The sequence below is a fragment of the Oryzias melastigma genome, linkage group LG16 (assembly GCF_002922805.2).
Source record: "Oryzias melastigma strain HK-1 linkage group LG16, ASM292280v2, whole genome shotgun sequence".
NCBI classification, from domain to species: domain Eukaryota; kingdom Metazoa; phylum Chordata; class Actinopteri; order Beloniformes; family Adrianichthyidae; genus Oryzias; species Oryzias melastigma.
Genome location: NC_050527.1, coordinates 7,293,914 through 7,312,231, shown reverse-complemented (window position 1 = coordinate 7,312,231; position 18,318 = coordinate 7,293,914). Strand labels below are relative to the sequence as shown.

At 38.1% G+C, this 18,318-nt stretch overlaps 2 protein-coding genes across 2 annotated transcripts in view; one reads left to right on the top strand and one right to left on the bottom strand.

Moving 5' to 3' along the window:
* The first annotated feature begins 218 nt into the window (after positions 1 to 218).
* kcnj14 (potassium inwardly rectifying channel subfamily J member 14) overlaps positions 219 to 18,318 on the top strand; it is a 40,263-nt gene continuing 22,163 nt past the window's right edge. The window contains exon 1 of the mRNA XM_024267400.2: positions 219 to 319. The gene's annotated coding sequence lies outside the window, so the exon portion shown is untranslated. The remainder of the gene's footprint in view (positions 320 to 18,318) is intronic.
* Positions 6,283 to 10,177, bottom strand: LOC112143442 (urotensin-2 receptor). Its single transcript, XM_024267407.2, has 2 exons — positions 9,404 to 10,177; positions 6,283 to 7,750 (listed from the first exon to the last, which is right to left on the bottom strand). Exon 2 carries the CDS (start codon positions 7,695 to 7,697, stop codon positions 6,564 to 6,566), a length of 1,134 nt encoding a protein of 377 aa, XP_024123175.1. The 5' UTR covers positions 7,698 to 7,750; positions 9,404 to 10,177; the 3' UTR covers positions 6,283 to 6,563.

Here is an 18,318-nt window from a genome sequence, read left to right as displayed (position 1 = left end):
AATACTCCGTTTAATGAGAAAAAAATTATCAACGCGGAAGCAAACTCAAGAAATAGTCTTGATTTGAGCACAGGCTGAGCAGAAAAACGCTCCCAGTTGTTAGCCACTGCACGAGTATTTCCGCTTCCGCCTTCAGAAATAATGTGATTGCTTTAATTCTACCGCAAGAGGGCGCCAGAGATCCGCACATGTCCACATGGAAGTTGGATGATTTTTCTGGTGCCTCACTCCACCTGATCTGCTTTTCATTACTTTTGAGCCACCACAACGAGGACATCATGAAAGTTTATAGAGGAGAAGATGTGAAACTTTGATAAAGGTAAGTTTATTTTCTTTTTAAGTAATCTCAGTACGGGGATAAAAAAACGAATTCAAACATTCAATTTGTCATGATATTGTAAAAAGTAACAATTGTATTCCTTCAGTAATTAAGCTAAATAATCTGTTTATTGGGCTTGATTTAACCATATTTGTGTATATTTACATTTGTGAACAGTCAGAGTTTATACATGAGTTTAGTAATGAGCTGTGGAGGAAGATTCCATACAGCAAAGGTGCAGCATCATACCTGCAGGCCTCCATCTTTAGCTTGGTTTCTTAATGTGTCAGGTGTTTAGTTACCGACCACCCAAGAGGTTGGAGACACAGCATCAGTTGCCGGTTATTCTGGAAGGTGAGAACGCTGTGTGGGGCTGACATGGATCAGCATTTGTTACAACAAGCAGCCACAGTTGATTATTTTGGGGTTTTGTATTGTGCATTGTGTATATTTATTTGTGTAATTTATTTCTTAAATGGGTATGATTTGACAACAGCATCAATACATTATTTTTAGATCATTTTTAAAGTACTTTTTCACAAATACTAATTAAAAGCTATTATGATTCATATAAAAATGTGGTAAAACAGTTTTGGCATCCTTCTTTATTTTGAAGACACAATTTGGAATCCATCTGCTGTAAAGAAATAATTACAGCATGAGGAAGTATCTTGTCTTTTGTTGAGATTTAGTCATAAAAATCCTAACTTTGTACAAGTTGAACCCAACTGTTGGGTTTGACTGCTACAGTGTTCAAATAACCAGTTCAAATTCTTAACAGACTTTATTTTGTTCATTTCCAGCAGATGGCAGTCTTTAACTTGTATCTTGTCCAACTTCATCATCACAACATTATGAACAATTACATTTTCTATGGTTTGACATTTTGTTGCTCATAGTGAGAAGAATTAGTGAACGAGACATTTGTGTCCTTACACCGTCTGGTCAGAGACAGGTCATACTGTGGTTTCGGCTTAGCTGCAGTACAGTCCGACCACATGGGCGATGACGGTGATACCTGGATGGGCGTGGTCTCAAGGAACCGCCTTCCTGATCTGAACACAAGTGGGGTTTTGTTGTTGGGTCTCTGTGGCAACACTTGTTTGTTAATGACAAACCCTGTTTAAGCATAAGGGTGTCCATCAGGGCACATGTCACTAAAGGACCAGGAGGCCATTGATCAACTTTCTTGTGTTATCTGACGTTTCACCATGTGTCAGGTGAAGAGAATGGGGGAGCTTTTAATCAATCACCACCTGGTGGTGAGGTGGGTTTGCTGACTGAGGAGAAGGCCAGACAGACTGAGGAGACCCTAACATACTCTTAGGGTCAGTTGGGAAGTCAGAAGCAATGGTTCTTGACCAAAAAAAAAGAAAAAGGCGGTTTTCAAAGGCGGTGTAATCACTCTGTCAGCCTATTGTAGTAAAAAAAATAGCTCAGCCAAAAGGCAAAGCTCTTAATTAACTGGCCAATCCATGTTTTGACCTTTATTAAAGAAGTTTAGGTCATGAAATCCAAGCAGCTTCAATGAATTTTCTTAATTTCCTGGGAACTGTCATCTGGAGGTTTGGAGTTACCTCATAGAGAAAAGCTGGTAAAGGTGGCTTGAGCCTCTCTATCTGATCTCTCCTAGAGGAGTTATCGTGGGTATGTTCCACCTGTACAAGACCCTGGCGAAGTTTCATGATGTACTGGAAGGACCATGTCTCTCAGGAAGGCTTTAGGGTCACCTTTGACAGAACAGAAGGAAGTTTCTGTGGAGGAACCTGGGTGTTGGATGAGGGGAAGAAGATGGATAGTATTTACAGTAATTTACAGTAAAATGTTCCAGTACTACACCAGGATCTCATATCTCAAGAGTATATTCAGTTTTTTCTTGAAGTTTTTTTCCCTCAAGTGATGGTACGTGCACAAGCGCTTTGACTTCCCTGCTTGAAAAAACTGAAACAGAACGGAGTGTCAGAGGTCAGCAGATCTTTGACGCCTGCCTTGACAGCGATGACTATTTACAGGCAGTACAGTGCGAGAAGAAAAAAAAACCCAAGTTCGGCGAAACACAGGGAGAGGGATCAAGAAAAAGCTCAAGGGTGCAGTATGAGCCTAAGTGTTAACCGTAATGTGTGTGTTGGTTGATGTAACCTCCGGCCTTTGAGGCCCGCAAAGCCGGCTCTCGCCTGATCGCGGCAGCTGACACCGAGCTGTGAGACCAGGGACATGAAGGAAGAGGGGTGCCTCCGGACGGGGCCGCCCGGGGTCAAACAAAGAGACACTGTGACCACCTGGGTTTTAGTGTTTGCTGTTATACCAGCAATTACAAGAAGTCTTTTTGACTGAGAGTGCGTATGTCACGTGTGTGGCATTAAAATCTGAAGTGGGTTTGATTTCAGCATCTGAAAACTGGAAGTCTTAAAATTCACAATGCCAATGATTACTCTGAGACCCCTGAGTCCGACTTTCTGAAAGCTGCATAAATAAGACCAAAATAAGAGTGAAGTGTGGAGCAGACAAGACGAAGAGAGGGAAAACAGATGGGGAGATTGAGTTTTAAAGGAGGGAAGGGGGGATCTTTGTGTGTGTGTGTGTGTGTGTTTGCAGAGAATGGGAGCCTCTTATACACCTCACAGCAGGATTTTGGCCCGGGTTGTGGCCTCGTCTCGTCTGTGCAGCGGGGTGCTTTCCTGAGCTGCCTGCCCAGGGGAGGGGCACCTGCAACCGCCTCGAACAGTGGTCAGAAGGACAGCCTGGTGGTTAAGGGGGGAGGATGGGATGGAAAGATGCTTGGTGGTTCCAGGAAACTGACATGTGCTGAGGTTATGAAATCCTCAGGTAGAGTACACTTTCTAGAGAAAAGAGGACAACATCGCCTGTAATCTGTGGATAAATGAGGAGCGCTTTGTTGCAGTTACTACAGTAAAGTTGTTGTTGGAGCAAGCAAGCTAGTGCTCGCACTACCAACCAAAACCAACACAGAGTTTATAGATCGACCAATCTGCCAACTGGGACAATATTTTCCTTCCATTTGGTTGTGTTGACCAAACAGTGTATTTCAGTTTATCAAACTGTTCAGTCGACCTTGCAGATCTGAGGGAGAACTTCATCATCTGATATAGAGTCTAATGCAAACATGGGCACATAAATAATAAGTCGGTCCAGTTTGCACCCCTAAACGTCCCCTTTTCTTTTTAATACGCAGATTACTTCCAAGGATAGTTTTTGGATGATTTTAATCTCTGTGAGACGGATCCTCCATCGCCTGTCATTTAAAAGTGATTCAAGGCTCCAAAAGTCCCAGTCTCATATGTGAAGGTGCACAATTTCAAAACTGTTTGTCTGTAGGACAGTTATTTAAACGGACAAACGCTTTGACGAACTGTCTGAGAAAGGCGGATGGATATTGCATTAACTTCACAACAGAAGCGCCCCCTGTGGTGTCAGCACATGATTATAACTGCAGTGGGAACATTGTGCTCCAAGGTTAGACGGATTGAGTAAATGGAAACACATGGAAGGCAGTGTCGACCAAAAAAAAAAAAAGTTGGCATTGCAGATGCCAAAAAAACACATATCCCCCTGACAAATGGTTTTGAAGTGACCCTTCAGTTTATCCCCACTTGCAGTGCAAAGCTCTGCAGGGTGTCCTCGCCTCTTATGCAAACGCTGGGTTTTCTTTTCCTCAGGTAACGTCATACATGCATGTGGTAAATATGAAAAAGCATGTGCAAGCCTCAAGTTAACATAATTAAATTCTTGTGTTACATTCTAAAATGAAACCCCCTAAATTATCCAGTACCTGTGGATCATTGTTCTTTTCCAGTTAACCGCAAACTGCATTTTGAGCAGCAAAAGTCTGGAGACTTATTCTTTGAAAAAGGAGATGAAATGGAAAAGATTTCAGATTAATGATGGACTTTTATTATTAGTTTTACAGATTATTATTACATTTTTTCCATATCGAGGTCATTCTTTTCTTCCTTTCACCAGCAAGCCAGCATAAACTAATATAACTAGAATAGTGGCATTACCTGCAATGCGTGTGAAACTGGTCGCTAAAGAAGCTGGAGCAATTTACTGTAATTGCTGAAGGGGTTTGCTGAAAATGCAAATTCTGAACTTGCTAAAAGACTTGAAATTTCATTAAAAAACAATCAAAGACTCCTGGCCTAAATTTCTGAAAAAATTATTGTAAGTTTGCTTAAAAATCCTCAATACATGCCAATTTTATATATTAAAAAAACATGTAGTGTGTTTCTTAAATATGAGCTCAACTCCAAATTAGCATCAAAAAACCTAAATAGATGCCAACTTATCCTAAAAAGCTAGCACATTACTAAAATACTAGCTAAACTCCAAAATAGCCTAAAAATCCTCACTAAATGCCAAAATAGTAAAACTAGCCTGTTGCTAAAATATTAGGCAAACTCAAAAGTAGCAAACTACTAGCCCACAACGTTAACATGTTGATAAAATATTAGATAAATTCCAAATTAGCATACAAAACTCAGTAGATAACATCCGTCAAAAAGGTTAGCCTATTGCTAAAATATTAGCTAAATTCCAAATTAGCATAAAAAACCCCTTGGTAGATAACATATTAGCCAAAAATGTTAGCATGTGACTAAAATGTTAGCTAAATTCCAAATTAGCATAAAAAAACCCTTGGTAGGTAACATATTAGCCAAAAATGTTAGCATGTGACTAAAATGTTAGTTAAATTCCAAATTAGCATAAAAAACTGAATGAGCTAGCATAATGCTAATGTACCAGGTCAATGCCAAATTATTTTAAAATTACTGTTAACGATGGTTTTAAAGTGCACAAAGTTTTTGAAGAATGTGCTCATTCACACCCTCCGGGGCATATTTTGCGCAATATTTAAAAAAAATATGAAATTTATGAATATCAAAACTACGCAGTAATGTCCTGAATGAGCTGAACGTTTTGATACCAAAGTTGCTGAAATTGCTGAAAGTGTGAAATTGCTGAGGTTTTACGTGCCGAAATATCTACAGAAAGGAGCAGGAGAATCACTATAGCATGAAAGTTGTAAAGCTTTTACACAACTAATACTTCAAAACAGACGCATTTGTTTCATCACATTGTATAAAGTCAAACATTTACAATGGATTTAGGCTCAAGACGTCAATCAAAACCTTTGAGTTTGATGAAAAGACGTCAGCTGTTTCAGCTATTTTAGGACCTTCTCACGCATTACCTTCTTGGGCTTTCAGTCCAATCATCTCACCAGTCGGACTTTTGTCTTTCAAAAAATATTTGCTCGTCTGGGTCAAAAAAGAAAGGAGGCCTTTGAGTCACAGATGAGTCTTTCCGAAGGAAGAAAACAAGTAAATTTATCACCATGAAACCCTTCTTGTGTGTCCCTTTTCCTTATGTGTTTGTTGCTTTGTCAGTAAAAGACACAACAAATGCTTTAAGGCATTCTCTTTATTCAAGATTTTATTCTCTGCAATGTTGTATAGCCTTATTATATATAACCAACATCATTTAACGCATGCAAAGCTTTGCATTATTTATAACAACAATTTAAACCCAACATGCTGGTCAAGATGATTGCAAAGACACTTTTTTCCGATATGTCATGGTCCAGGAGAAGAAAACAAAAGGCCTGTGGCCACACTTGAACATAAATGGTTAAGTCAATAAACAATTTCACAGAAAAATGTCCTCGTCCGGAGCCTGGCAAGACATAACCAGCTGTTCAAAAACAAACATTTTCCTTGGAGTTCTCCAAAAACAAGCAGAGGTGCTAATGAAAATTACTTTGAACTCCTGTGCATGCACTACAATAAAATTTTCTTGATAAAATGATCATTATTTAACCTAAATAGAAGGGATTTAAGTAAAAAAAATGTATAAAGTATAACTTAATACCCTTTTTTTTACAAAACTGCTTTTGCAGCACTATAAAATTGTTAAAAATGTAAACTTTGTGGTAATTTTAATAGACAATATATGTTTTTTTAATCAAGGTTTTCTGTGTTTTAATGAGAAAGCATTCAGAAACTAACATATGTAAAGAAATATTCACTAAAATGTTTGATTCTTATCTCTTAACAGGAGATAATTCCCTTTTACAAAGTGCTATCATCATGTAAGATTATACTCACACAGCCTGCAGGCTAAAAGCTAAGTCTCTGGTCTTTGGTGTGGGTTCCTGTAACTTTCACATGTGCGAGCAGTTTTGAATACGCTCATTCGTGTTTTTGTCTGTTCTGGTACAGAGAAGCTACTGCAGTGGGCTGCTCTTGCGGCAGAGCTGATTGGCCGACGTGAGTACTTGTCGGGCACGTTTTCGTTTTCCAGTCAACAGCGTGTAGAAGAACGGGTTCACACAGGAGTTCCCGTAGGTCAGCCCTGTTAGGATGCGATTGACTGTCACCTGCGTCCCCACTGGTACTGTCCGCAGCATGTCTGGCTTGTAGAGGGGAAGCAGTTGCCAAATCCAGAAAGGGAGGAAGCAGGCCCAAAAGGCCAGGACGATGCCGAGGATGAGGAGCAGGACTTTAGGTTTTGGTGCTCGAGGAGGACAAGCGGTGTTGTTCCCGCTGGCCCACGCCGGCCGTGTCTGTGACACCCAGTAAAGGCGGCCCAGAGTGGCGTAAAGTGCTCCAATGGCGAGGCCAGGGCCGAGAATGCTGGTGCAAAACAGCACACTCAGGTAGGCCTTGGAGCTCTGCTCATCCCAGGCCGGGACGCAGAGCTGGCCCTCATGGTTTTCCCCGTCCTCTAAGTGCAGGGTGATCATCATTGGCATGCTAAGGGCCACTGCCAGCCCCCACGCTAGACCCACTCGCAGCAAACTGGAGGAGCTGGAGGAGGAGGTCTGTAGAGGATGCGCCACAGCCCGGTACCGATCCAGACTCATGGCGGTGAGGGTGAATATAGAGGCGTGCATGGTGAGAAGGTCCAGGCTCAGGATGAGGCGGCAGCCAAGTTCCCCGAAGGCCCATCCAGAGGCCAGGCTGTCGTACACGATGAAGGGCGCGGTGAAAAGGTAGAGCAAATCCGCAAGGGCGAGGCTCAGCACCTGGAGGTGAAGAGAGGAGGAGGGAGAGGAGGTCGGAGAGGAGGTGGGGGACGTGGAGTTGGCGAGGCAGGATGGGACGGGAAGTCTTCTCAGGCAGCAGGCCGGGCCTCCTCCGCGTCTCCTCCTGCTGCGCCTCAACAGGAGGCCTAAAGTGTAAAGGTTTCCTGTGATGCCCAGCAGGGACAGAAGGGAGAGAAAAGAGCAGAAGAGAGCCGTGGAGGCCAAGCTGGGGGATGGAGAGATGGAAGGAGGAGAGGAAGGAACCGAAAGATTGGGCATTACAGTGAAGGTGTAAGGAGGTGGAGGAGGTAAAGAACCCAAGAAATCCATCATGTGGAATGAGGGGTGAAAAGAGGTTTAGGCTAAAGAGATGGAGAGCAGTGAAGCTGTTTAAGATCAGATAGAAAAAAGAAAAAAAATATATTGTCAAAACTTTTCCCACCTTTTTAAACTAATACAAATCTTATTATTCCATCTGTGGGTTCTGCAGTTTGATTTATGTGCATTTAAACCTTAACGTAACATAAATACAGTCAAATAAACATGTTTAAATGAAAATGTCAGCAAATCCAGGATAGTTTATGCTTGGGCAGAAACCTGCTCCTGTTGGCAGAGCCATCAGAGTTTTATAGTTTCACAGGAGACTGGGGAAAGGGGAAAAGAAAGCTGTTGTAGTTTTAGTGAAATGATTGGATTTTCAAAGCAGGGGGGGGCTTCAATTCAACACTGTAAATCTCCAAAGAGACCTCTTTCTGAGGGTCAACATGTGGACGATGGCTAAGTTCAACAAAAACAGCAAAAATGAGGACAACATGAGGGCAGACACGTTTTTAATGAGTTGGTCGGGAGCCCGCGACAAACTGCCAAGTTTTTGTTTAAATTTCTTGCGCATGTGTTGTGCAGTTTTGCGCACTGGTGGTTTGGATGGGGAGTCAGGCGTGAGCCCCCGAAGCGTCAGGACCGAAACATGGCGCCGCATTCAAGGGAGAAAAAAAAAAAAGGAACATTCGAGCCCTTTTTGTTTTGTGAGACAAGTTTTTTAAAGAAATGTTCTTTGAACTGACTTAAAAAAAAAAATGAAGGGGAAAAAAACACAAACAGCCCGTGTGACCCTGGTGGCAGTGGGGTTAACAGCTACTGTTTGAGGAGCAGATGTGTTCTGCAGCACTCTGAAAACGGAGGGATTCCTTTAAAAACAGCTGGAATAAATACAGGAAGTTGATTTGCAAAAAACAAAATTTATATTTGCAAAAAAAAAAAACCCTACAATTCAGCTATTTAAGAAGTAGTTACTTTTTTTTATTAGAAAAAATAAAAAATGTAAGATGTTCTCTTGTGAATTTTGAGTAAAAACAAAAATAAATGTATTTTTTAAGTAAAAGTGATCAAATTAGTTCATTAACCCCTTTATATCGCTAACTTTCAATGTAAATCTACTTAATTTGTCATAATTTTCAACAAAAAAACAGATTTTTTTTACAAACAATTGCAAATGAAGTCAGGCGTGAATTGATTTACATATTTGCGCAATAAGAACCACTTAGCTAATTAAGTAGTAGCTGTTTGCTATGCATAAATATACCTTACAAATGTGCAAAACTGCATTTTAAAATTAGCCGACAATTTACAGCCTAACATGGAGTCCTCAAATGCATCTGATGTGTTCAAGGACTGTTTTTTTTAAAAATAACATTTATTTACAAAGACAGCTTTACCAACAGGAAACAGGTTTTTAAATTAAATGCTGTTATGGATTAGTTTTAAGTGAAATAATTCTGACTTATTTACATTTTATCCATCAGTTAACCCTTTAACACTCGAGCTCCAGTGTTTATGTTCTTTGATTTACTGTAACTTTTCAACTGTTAACACAATCATTCCAGCAGATTTTGAAGGAGAAAAGCGGCGCTTTTCTCCTTCAAAATCTGCTGGAATGATCGTGTTAACGGTTGAAAAGTTACAGTATGCTAAATATTTTGTGTTCATGTGTTAAAGGGTTAATGATGGTAAATGAATAAAAATAAAAGAAACAAACATACCTTTACTTTAGGTTGTTTTAATCCCAGATGCAATGAAAAAAATACTCCTTGGATTAGAGTGGAATAGCATCCTAAAATATTCTTCTCATGTGTCTGATCTCAGACGATCGCTCAAGAAGTTTGAGATCTGAGCTCCCCCAGAGCAGCTGCGTTCTCCGCTCTGTCACTGATGAGTCTGAACTGCAGGTTCTGAGCGTGCCAGTAGTGGAGAAGTGGGATGGGACACACACGCACTTAATGAGAGAGTGCTGGAGCGTTGTCCTGCATGCTGAATATTAATGTTAAATAGTTTTGGTCTAAGATGGAATTCAAGAAGCCTCCACCATAGGAACAAAAAAGGGAGAATTTATAGCAATAGCGTCTCTAATCACAGTTCTTTACTTTGCAGAATGTTTCAAATACATTATACTGTGTGAGGATTTTATATTTTTGTCAGCATTTCTTCTAAAACTCGCTGATAATTACAGTTTCTTTTATTTCATTTTTGAGTTATTGCGGGGAACGTTGGATGGTCATGCTGAGAGGCTGTCTGCTTCAAACTGCCATATTTTATAGTCGCTGCATGTTTGATTGAAGCTGGATACTCTCTTAACGGCTTCAATACCTTAAGGAAGAATCTAACCAAAGCAACCACAAAAAATCTGACCCTAAACGGGATCCTCAGTACCATCAGTCATACTGTGACTCATAATTATATGATGTGAAAAATCCAGGTATGAAAGCAGCAAATACTTCCCTAAAAACCACGACGTTCACAGTTATTTATGAAAGCTTGACGGTTTATGAGATGAGCAAAGGTAAAATGGTTATTCAGTATAATCCTGATGATTGTTTCGATGAGGGTTTATATAAAAAAGATGATTATATTTGGAGAAAAAATCTTTCCTGGCTACAAAAACTATTGTTTAAAATGATAAAACGTTCATGATTACACACGATTTTGCCAGATTGGTATTGAATGAAATACTTTTCATATTTCCACATTAAACAGAAATACATTTTTATCTAAATTACTGTCTAATTTATTTTTGAAGACCGGAATTGAAATAAAGAAAAAGTCTGTCTGGAGAAAAATGTTACAAATTATTTATTATTAAAAGCTCACTTTAAACTTCTGAATTTAAATCATGTGTGAAGGAAGATACACAAATGACTCTCTTATTTAGTTAGTGAATAGTTTTCACAGAGACAAATCTGTTTTTCTCGTTCGACCATCTGAAAGGTTTCCAATGGTTGTGCCAGACTTTGGACATGCTTACTTTGTTCAACTTTTGGCATATCAGCGAATCCACTTTCACCTTAAAAGGGTCTAAAAAAATTAACTAAAATATATATTTTCTTACTTTTACATAACAAGGGATAAAACCAGACTAAAAATATATCAGAACTCCACAAGTTTTTATTTAACCAACCTTGAGCTAACACTTTCAACATGGAAGTTCAGATGCTTGCGTGTTGAAAGTGTTAGCCCTTTATCTTCTTTCTTGATTGTCAAAATGTCTATTTGATGTAAAAACAAACTCTTTCAAACTGATTTTGCAACAGCAGACTATATTACAATCTAAAAATACCAATAAATTAACTTTGTACAGGAAGTAAGTAAAGGGTTTTGTTAGGAAGTGGTGGTGGAGACCCAAACGCAGAGGAAAAGGTTAGGTGGCACAAAAGTAAATCATTCAATTAACAAACTGAAACATGACAAAAACCCACAGAGTAAAACATATGCATATATTTATTAAAATAAAAAAAGGTTGCAGATGAGTTGAGAATGCTGAACTTAACCAGACACTCAAATAGGCTGATAGCAATTAACTGAAATGAAAAAAGCTGTGAATAATGATTAACCTAGAACTGGTGTGACTGACGAAACTGATGAAACTCAGAACATAACAAAAAAAAAAAAACAAGCCAAACAAAACCACAGAACTCTTACAGATTTTTTCCCAATGGTTTCCATTAAAATCTCACTCTTTCCATCTTTTGATCTATTTTCAAGGCGTTCCTAGTGGTCTTTTAATTTATGCCGGTTGTAGACAAAATCAGGAAACTTGTTTTCTACAACATAGTTCCTGCAGAGCGCCGGGAGTTTATTCAAAATTCACCTCTGAAGTTGTGTCCGAATTCCTCCCCTAACTACCAAAAAACGATATACATATATAGTGCCCTGGATTTTAAAGGTAATTCGGACACGATGCTCACTACTTTTCTTTTGTTTTTCTAAAGACCGGATAAGACGTCACTGATTTCACGAAGTGTACGATGCAAACATTTCACAACATTTATTTATGACTCCACTTTATTCTGATAGTGAAAATGTGGATGGTTTATTCAAAAATTACATTTAAACACGTTTTTTTTTGTTTGAAATTGTTCGATCGCAATGCATTGTGGTCTACGTTCGCTAATCTAGTGAGCATCGATGCACAATAGTTTTTCGCAAAGACTTCTGGGAAATTTCGAGTGCACTCGTAGATTCGGACAGCACTAGAAAATGGCGAACGCACTATATAGTGCACTAAATAGTGCTTAGGGGAGGAATTCGGACACAACCTGAGTTCTGGACCAGACTGTTGGCACGGAGTAGTCTGCCCTCATTTCCCATCATCCCTTTTATCAACACGTTCTAACTTACAGCCCCTCATAACCTCAACATAACATTACCAGTGCAACAAAAGTGTCAAGCAATATCGAAGCTATCCAGTTGTACAGTTTTGAACCAGCTCAGACCAGGAAAACAAAGATCTAGTCGTCTATAAACCAGATTAGAGCAGATCAGGGAGCTTGTGGGCCAACTTTTTCCTGAAGCATTTATTTGTCTGCTCCTGATAAGCAATTATCCAATAAAGAAATACTCAGAAATGTTAATTTAATCCCAATTTACTTCATATATGTCCTCCATCATCAGAAACATGCCAAAATAGCATGTTAAACACACCAAAAACACGATTTTAATGGGAGTGTGTCATTAAATATTCAACTGTTAAACACATGTTTTAGTTTTTTATGGTTCTCAAATCCCAATCAAGAATAGATAATCAGTGAAATGCTGCTATAAATGATCGTTCCGTGAACTCTTCATCCATGTGAAGAACCATTTAATTCTTTTTCTCTCGATGGGAAGGTTGATTTACTCAATTGGCATATCACCAGTTTTTGCTGTCCTCTTTCTTTTTATTTTTTTGATGATGAAGTGCAACAATTATTGCACTTCTACTCTGACCCAACGTCAACACAACAGCAGCAGCAGCTCATGCTTATGGCATCTCTCAGCCCCATGGGGGAGCAACACCACGACCGAAATTTAGAGGAAATTAATTATCCAGCATCCTTGCCCATATCAACATTTTTCCATGTCGGAGCAAAGTTTAACTGGTAGACACTCTGACAGCCCCATTGAATAAGCGGGCCTTTCAGCAGTTATCAAAAGCAGCTCACACTCGCATGTCATCCGCCGAGTTGTTCTTGGCGTCGCAGTTGTCGAAGCCGCAGCTGCGGTTTGCCAGCTTCAAGAGCAACTTGGAAGTGATTTAGCTGCGACCTGAGCCAGTAAAATGTGTGGGCCGTGCGCCTCGCGCTGGCGGCGGGGCGTCCGGGTCGGCTGCTTCATACATGTGCCGGTGTGGGAGATATAGACAGAGACGGGGCCGTAAAGACTGAGGGTAGAAGAGGGGTGGACATACCTATCCCCACGGGGTGTGAGGAATTTGAACAAATACCTGCCACTTGCATGCCAAAATAGGGCAAAGGGGGGGAGACGGCTGTGGAGGCACGAGCACTCCACCAGACGAGAGGATGAGCAGGTCTTTTTGGTGAAATCCACTGAGCTTTTACATTTACAAAAAAAGTTAAGGGATTTAATGAGATGAAACATTTGGAGTTATCATTCCTGTTAGGATGTAAACATGAGGAAAAAAGAACCTCAGCTCTGTGCTGTTTATTTGTGTAAGTCAGTGCACATAAATCTTCCACAGTGGAGGCGCCCACCATAACTCCTAATTAAATTTAAGTGATTTGTTCTGGTGGTTTGACCTGAAATGGATGTGTTTCTCTATATTAATTAGTGTATATCAATCTCAAATGCAAATATGTGATGTTTAAAGATGAGAGGGTAAAAAATGACTTGTACTAATGGTGTTTTCTGGAGGTTGCAGGGTAAAGGTTACATTTTCAAATGTATTTACCCTTTAACGCCTGGGGCGACACCAGTGACGTTTTAGCACAAAATCTTTAACATACTGTAACTTTTCAACCATTAACATGATAATAGTGTGATTGCTTAGTAAGCATTCACTTAGTAAGCATTCACACTAAGCTCCTGATCCTTCCTTTCCTTTTTCTGCACTTAAAAAGTCAATCACACTTTCAGCGATTTCAGCAATCTTGGTTTCCAACCGTTCAGGTCGTTGAAGACATTAATGCTTGTACTTTTGGTATTCATAAAGTTTATAGTTTATGTTTATTTAGTTTAGTGGTGCCACAAACAATTATTTTAGTAGTCGACTAATCACCGATCATTTTTTCCCATTAGTCGACTTACCGGCCATGTGGAAACTGGATGTAAAGCACACATCTTAACCATCATTAGCTTGAACCTAACTAAAAAAATAGATATATAGTACAGTATGTAAACTGAATTTGTCAGCTAAAAACACTGAGGTTGATAGCTGAAATTGCTGAAGTTAATAGCTGAAAAAGCTGAAGCTGATAGCCAGCTAAAATATTAGTTACATGCCAAATTAGCCTAAAAAAACAGAAAAAAAGCATAGGTTAGCTAAAACAGCTAGCATGTAGCTTAAAAAACAGATAAACTTCAAAATACCTTAAAAAAAACTGAAAAAAGCCTTAATTAACCAAAACAGCTAGCTTGTAAATATTAGACTAACTCCATAATGGACAAAAACAGTCAAAATTAGCTAAAATAGCTAGCATGTAGCTGAAATATTAGCTAATCTCCAAAATAGCCTAAAAGACCTTAATAAATACCAAACTAGTCCAAAAAGCTAGCAGCATGCCATAATAACTTTGACCTTTACTACACTCTGACTCCATTATAATATAAAGTAACGACTAATTGACTATTAAATTAGTCGTCGACTATTTTGATAGTCAATTAGTCTTCGATTGGTCGACTAATCGTGGCAGCCCTAATTTAGTTATACTTTTATAGTTTTTGAAATATTGAGTAAAATATGCCTCATTGGAAATGAGAAAGTCTTCAAATTCCAAAATATTCATGGGTCATGTTTTAATCTTTTATGCAGTTTATCAACAAATTTGGAGTTTAGCTCAAATTTTAGCAACATGCTAACATTTTCGGCTAATTTGTTATCTACTGGAGTTTTTAAGGCTAATTTAGAGTTTAGCTTCAACTGTAGTAACAGGCTAACATTTTTTGAACAATTTAGTTTACTGAGAAATTTTAGGCTATTTTAGAGTTTAGCTAGTATTTAAGCTATATACTATACTAAATTTGGCATCTGCTGAGGTTTTTTTAATGCTAATTTGGAGTTAAGCTAATTATTTTAGCATCACGCTAAAGTTTTTGGCTAATTTATACTGAGGTTTTTTTAGACCAATCTTCTATTTTAGCAACAGGCTAATCTTTTTGACTAATTTAGTTTGCTGATGAATTTTAGGCTATTTGTGAGTTTAGCAAGTATTTAACCAACGAGCTAGCTTTTTTTTGGCTAATTTGGTATCTAATAACGTTTTTGGAGCTAATTTGGAGTTTAGCCCATATTTAAGCAAGACATTAAATATTTTTGCAAAAATTGGCATGTATTAGGGATTTTTTAGCAATCTTACAACACATTTTATAGAAATTTTGGTCAGATTCAGCACTCTTTCAAAAATTTACAGTCATTTTGCACATTTAACATTTTGCAAATAGCTTTTGTATTTTCAGCAAATCCCTTCAGCAATTAAAGTAAATTGTGTCACCATATTCAGCAAAAAGCTTCAGCATCTTCAGCAACTACTTTCAGCAAAAAGCTTTCACAATGACATGTGTATGTAACACTGACATAATCGCAGGTAATGCAACTTTTTAAGTTCTTTTCAAGCATTTCAAATCTGCTGGAATTATTGTGTTAACAGTTGAATAGTTACAGTAAATAAAGGGTTAAAGGGTTAATTTCTCTGATTATTGCGTTATGAAACTAATTTTCTGAAAATTTTCCGTACAACTGATGCACTCAGAACATCAGGTACTCTTCAGATTTAACATATTGTTTGACTCAGCATGTGTTATGAAAATAGTGTTTGATCACATGCGTCTGACAAGAGCGGGCCTCATTACTCTATTCTATGTCTCTATTTGATTCTGCTCTCGCAAACGAAGGGGCCGTAACGCGTCCGACCAGCAGGCAATCATAGTTTGACAAATTTCTCCACACACAGAGTCCCAACATCTCTCTCATCTTTTCCTGGCTGTCCTTGCTCATTTCATTAATTAGCTTAACAGATGCTGACTGACAGTCTGGCGGGCCGGCTGACCGTCTTCACAACCGCAGGTTTGATTAAAAGGGGCGGACGTTTTTGCCTGTGACAAATGGCCGTCGGACCGCGCTGATTCACGTACTGTGATGAGTTATTGATCCCCACAACCCACCAGCAAGCCCCTCCCCCTATTCTATTCACTGTTTTGTAAATTTGCACAATAAAGTCAGTTTGTCCTGTGTGAGAGTGCCGTCAGAAGTTGCTTCCATGCTGGCGTTCAAATAGGCGTGTGAATAATTTCCCGCCTTTATTTAGTCTTGTTTGCTTTCATTAAGCAAAACTGAAGTGGACAAAACCAGCTGGAAAACCACTCCAATGAAAATTGTGTTTTTTGGTGTTTTGATCATGTTCTTGTAGCATTTTTCTGATGACGGAGGACATATATAAAGAAAATTAAGCTTAAATGTGTATTTCTGAGTATTTATTTATTAGAATTGTTGTGAATCAAGAGGAGACAAAAAAAATTACATTTATCTGTAATTTGAAATTAAATCCACTATAGTCCAGGTGAGCTTTCACACCTGCCCAATGAAGCTGGATGCCTGATGTAAACCAACTCTAGTCTGAATTAAACAACAGCCACTTATAACATTGTGTATTTAAATGTGTCACATCAAGGTCACAATTTAGTTTGCAATTTAAAATTTGGAATTTCCGTCTGGCTATGAATGGCATATCAGACGCTTCTTTTAAAAAAAGTTAAAGGGAATCCCTGATGATAAATGTATTATATTGTCAAATCTAAATGTTTTTCTACTGTTTCTTAAGATGTTTAAAGTTTATAGTTGCAAAAAAAATGTTTAAAAAATTGTAAAATTTTATTTTGTGTTAATCTAAAGTTTTATTGGGTAGAGGATCTAATATAAGCCCATATGGGTTTTTTTGCCTGTTCCTGCACTCACTTTTTAATGTATTTTTATACCTGGTTTTTTTTTTTTGCAATATGTTTTAGAGGTGCAGACAAATAAAATAAAAAAATAAAAATAAAAAAAACAATGTGAATGAGCACTATATCTGAAATATTTGGCTATTGGACTGAGAGTGGAGATTCAACTGAACAAAGAAAGTTTTTTTTGTGATTTCTTGAATTGAAAATGTATTTACTTTAGTATTATACCCTTATCCAGATAATGTTGTACTATCCATATTTTGTTCATACATTTTTGACAAAACAACTGTAAAACAGGGTTGTCATTTTGAAAGAAATATTAACAGATGTAGAACTAAGAAAATATCCCATGAAAAGTCTTAAAGGCCTTTTGTGTTAGAAATGTTTGAGTTGCAGTTTTTTTTAGCCAAGTATAATGAAATTTGGTTGTAATGAATTTTTTGGGTTGTAAAAGTTCCAAATGCAGGAGACGAACAGTTACGGAGCCCCTAAAGCAGGGGTGTAAAACTCAGTCGACAGGGGACCAAAATCCGAAACACACCTTATGTCACGGGCCGAACGGGATAAACATTTATTGAACACACTATAACTAAATTTATAAAACTATTAAAACCATAACTTTTAACATAATTATGAACTATATATATAGCATTATGCTAGTGTGAATACTGTAAGCTGAATTTGGCCGTTGAAGATGCTAGTGCTGATAGCTGAAAATGCTGAAACTGATAACTGAAAACATTGAAGCTGATAGCTGAAAAAGCTGAACCTGATAGCCAGCTATAATATTAACTAAATGCCAAATTAGTCTAAAAAAATAGGTTAACCAAAACAGCTAGCATGTAGCTGAAAAAATAGCTAAACTTCAAAATATCCTAAAAGACTGAAAAATAAAAATAAATTAGCCAAAATGGCTCACGTGTAAAGATAAGCTTAACTCCAAAACAGCCTAAGAATCTTAGTAAATGCCAAAATAGTCCAAAAAGCTGTCAGAATTCAAATTTTTAGAACTTTAAAACCGTAACTTTTTTAACATAAATATTAATAATAAAAAGGCAGGAATATGATTCCAGAATAAATCAACTTAAATAACTTTCAATATTTTACCCTCCATAAAATATATATTTTGTCAAAATTATATAAGTTAGAAATGAGTGCAAGACGACATTGGGCCATTCGTAACAATACATAAAAATGAGCTGGAGGGCCGGATATAATTACTAGGAGGGCCGGATCCGGCCCCCGACCTTGACTTTGACACATGTGCCCTAAAGGGACATTGAAGTACAAATAAAAACTTTAAAGAGAATATATTTTTAACTTTAATTTTTAGGGAAAAAAAAATATTACTTAAATTTTTTTATAGTAAATGACAGAAAAGGTAAACAAAGCAAAAAACAGTGTTACGATTGCAAATTAAAAACTGGTGTGAACGCGGTTCAGTGGAAGTCATAGAGGGCCAGACAACCTGATAATGAAGCAATAACTAAATGCTACAAACCAAACCAGAGTTTGAAAAATATAGTAA